Genomic DNA, 5,000 nt, shown 5'->3' on the forward strand with positions numbered 1-5,000 from the left:
TCATCATCATCATCTTCATCTTCATCGTCATCATCTTCATCATCATCATGTTCATGTTCATCATCATCTTCTTCATCTTCATCATCATCTTCATCTTCATCATCATCATGTTCATGTTCATCATCATCTTCTTCATCTTCTTCATCTTCATCATCATCATCATCTTCTTCATCTTCATCTTCATCATCATCATGTTCATGTTCATCATCATCTTCATCTTCATCTTCATCTTCATCATCATCTTCTTCATCTTCATCATCATCATCATTATCTTCTTCATCATCATCTTCTTCATCTTCATCTTCATCTTCATCATCATCATGTTCATGTTCATCATCATCTTCTTCATCTTCATCTTCATCTTCATCTTCATCTTCATCATCATCTTCATCTTCATCTTCATCTTCATCATCATCATCTTCATGTTCATCATCATCTTCTTCATCTTCTTCATCTTCATCTTCATCGTCATCATCATCTTCATCTTCTTCATCATCATGTTCATCATGTTCATCATCTTCATCATCATCATCTTCATCATGTTCATCTTCATCTTCATCTTCATCTTCATCATCATCATCTTCATGTTCATGTTCATCATCATCATGTTCATGTTCATCATCATCTTCTTCATCTTCATCTTCATCTTCATCTTCATCATCATCTTCATCTTCATCTTCATCATCATCATGTTCATGTTCATCATCATCTTCTTCATCTTCTTCATCTTCATCTTCGTCATCATCATGTTCATGTTCATCATCATCTTCTTCATCTTCTTCATCTTCATCTTCATCTTCATCTTCATCTTCATCATCATCTTCATCATCATCATGTTCATGTTCATCATCATCTTCTTCATCTTCTTCATCTTCATCTTCATCTTCATCATCATCTTCATGTTCATCTTCATCATGTTCATCATCTTCATCTTCTTCATCTTCATCTTCATCATCATCATCTTCATCATGTACATCATCTTCATCATGTTTATCATCTTCATCATCTTCATCTTCTTCATCATCATGTTCATGTTCATCATCATCATCATCATCTTCATCATCATCATCTTTATCTTCATCATCTTCATCATCTTCATCATCATTTTCATCATCATCATGTTCATCATGTTCATCATCTTCTTCATCTACATCTTCATCACGTCAGACCAGTTGACTGACAGCTGTCTCTCCTCAGACATCATGAACCAAAAGGCTCGTCAGGCCTGGGATCTGTACCTGAAGATGGGAACCTCATCAGACTCTTTCGCTTTACTGCAGCTCATCGCCAACGACTGCTACAAGGTCGTGTGTCTCTGAAGATGTGTGTGTGTATATGTGTGTTAAAGTGTGTGTGTTATAGATGTTTAATGACACCAGAGTTGATACTAGTTGATGTTTGATGACACCAGAGTTGATACTAGTTGATGTTTAATGACACCAGAGTTGATACTAGTTGATGTTTGATGACACCAGAGTTGATACTAGTTGATGTTTAATGACACCAGAGTTGATACTAGTTGATGTTTAATGACACCAGAGTTGATACTAGTTGATGTTTGATGACACCAGAGTTGATACTAGTTGATGTTTGATGACACCAGAGTTGATACTAGTTGATGTTTAATGACACCAGAGTTGATACTAGTTGATGTTTAATGACACCAGAGTTGATACTAGTTGATGTTTAATGACACCAGAGTTGATACTAGTTGATGTTTAATGACACCAGAGTTGATACTAGTTGATGTTTAATGACACCAGAGTTGATACTAGTTGATGTTTGATGACACCAGAGTTGATACTAGTTGATGTTTAATGACACCAGAGTTGATACTAGTTGATGTTTGATGACACCAGAGTTGATACTAGTTGATGTTTAATGACACCAGAGTTGATACTAGTTGATGTTTAATGACACCAGAGTTGATACTAGTTGATGTTTAATGACACCAGAGTTGATACTAGTTGATGTTTAATGACACCAGAGTTGATACTAGTTGATGTTTAATGACACCAGAGTTGATACTAGTTGATGTTTAATGACACCAGAGTTGATACTAGTTGATGTTTAATGACACCAGAGTTGATACTAGTTGATGTTTAATGACACCAGAGTTGATACTAGTTGATGTTTAATGACACCAGAGTTGATACTAGTTGATGTTTAATGACACCAGAGTTGATACTAGTTGATGTTTAATGACACCAGAGTTGATACTAGTTGATGTTTAATGACACCAGAGTTGATACTAGTTGATGTTTAATGACACCAGAGTTGATACTAGTTGATGTTTAATGACACCAGAGTTGATACTAGTTGATGTTTAATGACACCAGAGTTGATACTAGTTGATGTTTAATGACACCAGAGTTGATACTAGTTGATGTTTAATGACACCAGAGTTGATACTAGTTGATGTTTAATGACACCAGAGTTGATACTAGTTGATGTTTAATGACACCAGAGTTGATACTAGTTGATGTTTAATGACACCAGAGTTGATACTAGTTGATGTTTAATGACACCAGAGTTGATACTAGTTGATGTTTAATGACACCAGAGTTGATACTAGTTGATGTTTAATGACACCAGATTTGATACTAGTTGATGTTTAATGACACCAGAGTTGATACTAGTTGATGTTTAATGACACCAGAGTTGATACTAGTTGATGTTTAATGACACCAGAGTTGATACTAGTTGATGTTTAATGACACCAGAGTTGATACTAGTTGATGTTTAATGACACCAGAGTTGATACTAGTTGATGTTTAATGACACCAGAGTTGATACTAGTTGATGTTTAATGACACCAGAGTTGATACTAGTTGATGTTTAATTACATCAGAGTTGATACTAGTTGATGTTTAATGACACCAGAGTTGATACTAGTTGATGCTTAATGACCCCAGAGTTGATACTAGTTGATGTTTAATGACATCAGAGTTGATACTAGTTGATGTTTAATGACACCAGAGTTGATACTAGTTGATGCTTAATGACCCCAGAGTTGATACTAGTTGATGTTTAATGACACCAGAGTTGATACTAGTTGATGTTTAATGACACCAGAGTTGATACTAGTTGATGTTTAATGACACCAGAGTTGATACTAGTTGATGTTTAATGACACCAGAGTTGATACTAGTTGATGTTTAATGACACCAGAGTTGATACTAGTTGATGTTTAATGACACCAGAGTTGATACTAGTTGATGTTTAACGACACCAAAGTTGATACTAGTTGATGTTTAATGACACCAGAGTTGATACTAGTTGATGTTTAATGACACCAGAGTTGATACTAGTTGATGTTTAATGACACCAGAGTTGATACTAGTTGATGGTTAATGACACCAGAGTTGATACTAGTTGATGTTTAATGACACCAGAGTCGATACTAGTTGATGTTTAATGACACCAGAGTCGATACTAGTTGATGTTTAATGACACCAGAGTTGATACTAGCTGATGTTTAATGACACCAGAGTTGATACTAGTTGATGTTTAATGACACCAGAGTCAATACTAGTTTATGTTTAATGACACCAGAGTTGATACTAGTTGATGTTTAATGACACCAGAGTTGATACCAGTTGATGCTTAATGACACCAGAGTTGATACTAGTTGATGTTTAATGACACCAGAGTTGATACTAGTTGATGGTTAATGACACCAGAGTCGATACTAGTTGATGTTTAATGACACCAGAGTCGATACTAGTTGATGTTTAATGACACCAGAGTCGATACTAGTTGATGTTTAATGACACCAGAGTCGATACTAGTTGATGTTTAATGACACCAGAGTTGATACTAGTTGATGTTTAATGACACCAGAGTTGATACTAGTTGATGTTTAATGACACCAGAGTTGATACTAGTTGATGTTTAATGACACCAGAGTTGATACCAGTTGATGCTTAATGACACCAGAGTTGATACTAGTTGATGTTTAATGACACCAGAGTCGATACTAGTTTATGTTTAATGACACCAGAGTTGATACTAGTTGATGTTTAATGACACCAGAGTCGATACTAGTTTATGTTTAATGACACCAGAGTTGATACTAGTTGATGTTTAATGACACCAGAGTTGATACTAGTTGATGTTTAATGACACCAGAGTTGATACTAGTTGATGTTTAATGACACCAGAGTTGATACTAGTTGATGTTTAATGACACCAGAGTTGATACCAGTTGATGCTTAATGACACCAGAGTTGATACTAGTTGATGTTTAATGACACCAGAGTCAATACTAGTTTATGTTTAATGACACCAGAGTTGATACTAGTTGATGTTTAATGACACCAGAGTCGATACTAGTTTATGTTTAATGACACCAGAGTTGATACTAGTTGATGTTTAATGACACCAGAGTTGATACTAGTTGATGTTTAATGACACCAGAGTTGATACTAGTTGACGTGACAGTAAAATATATTGTGGATGATGTATCCTCTCGTCCTCAGATGGGTCAGTTCTATTACGCAGCCAAAGCCTTCGACGCTCTGGAGAAGTTGGATCCTGGTTCCAACTACTGGGAGGGCAAGAGAGGAGCCTGTGTGGGTTTGTTCCAACTCATCGTGGCCAACAAGGAGTCCAAGTATGACCTCGTGACCTCGTGACCTCATGACCTCGTGACCTCGTCGCTTCATGGTGTGTGTGTTCTCAGGGAGACGCTCGCCGAGGTGGTTCTGTTGCTGCGGAACTCTGGGAACCCTCAGGTGGAGTACATCATCAGAACCCTGAGGAAGTGGGCCAAAGACAACCGAGTCCTGTTGTCATGACGACGACACCAGCCATGTTTATGCAAATGTTATTTTTCAGTGTTTGTCGTCACGGTAACCAATGTTTCTCTGATCATTTCTATATTGATCTGGTTTTAACAGTTCAATTAAAAAAATATTCTGTTTGTTTTTGTCATTTTAATAATTAAAAAATAAGTTTTTTCAATTTAACGTCTTTTAAATGAAATACAAACATATATA

General features: G+C 36.1%; 1 protein-coding gene across 1 annotated transcript in view; it reads left to right on the plus strand.

Annotated features, from left to right (window-relative positions):
* Positions 1-5,000, plus strand: part of ift56 (intraflagellar transport 56) — a 10,073-nt gene that overhangs the window by 4,911 nt on the left and 162 nt on the right. The window contains exons 16-18 of the mRNA XM_087791781.1: positions 1,198-1,304; positions 4,482-4,615; positions 4,685-5,000. The exon at positions 4,685-5,000 is cut by the window's right edge and continues 162 nt beyond it. Coding sequence (XP_087647907.1) covers positions 1,198-1,304; positions 4,482-4,615; positions 4,685-4,799 — 356 coding nt within the window. The 3' untranslated portion in view covers positions 4,800-5,000. The remainder of the gene's footprint in view (positions 1-1,197; positions 1,305-4,481; positions 4,616-4,684) is intronic.

Source organism: Callionymus lyra, chromosome 1 (assembly GCF_982586985.1).
Source record: "Callionymus lyra chromosome 1, fCalLyr1.hap1.1, whole genome shotgun sequence".
Classification (NCBI taxonomy): domain Eukaryota; kingdom Metazoa; phylum Chordata; class Actinopteri; order Syngnathiformes; family Callionymidae; genus Callionymus; species Callionymus lyra.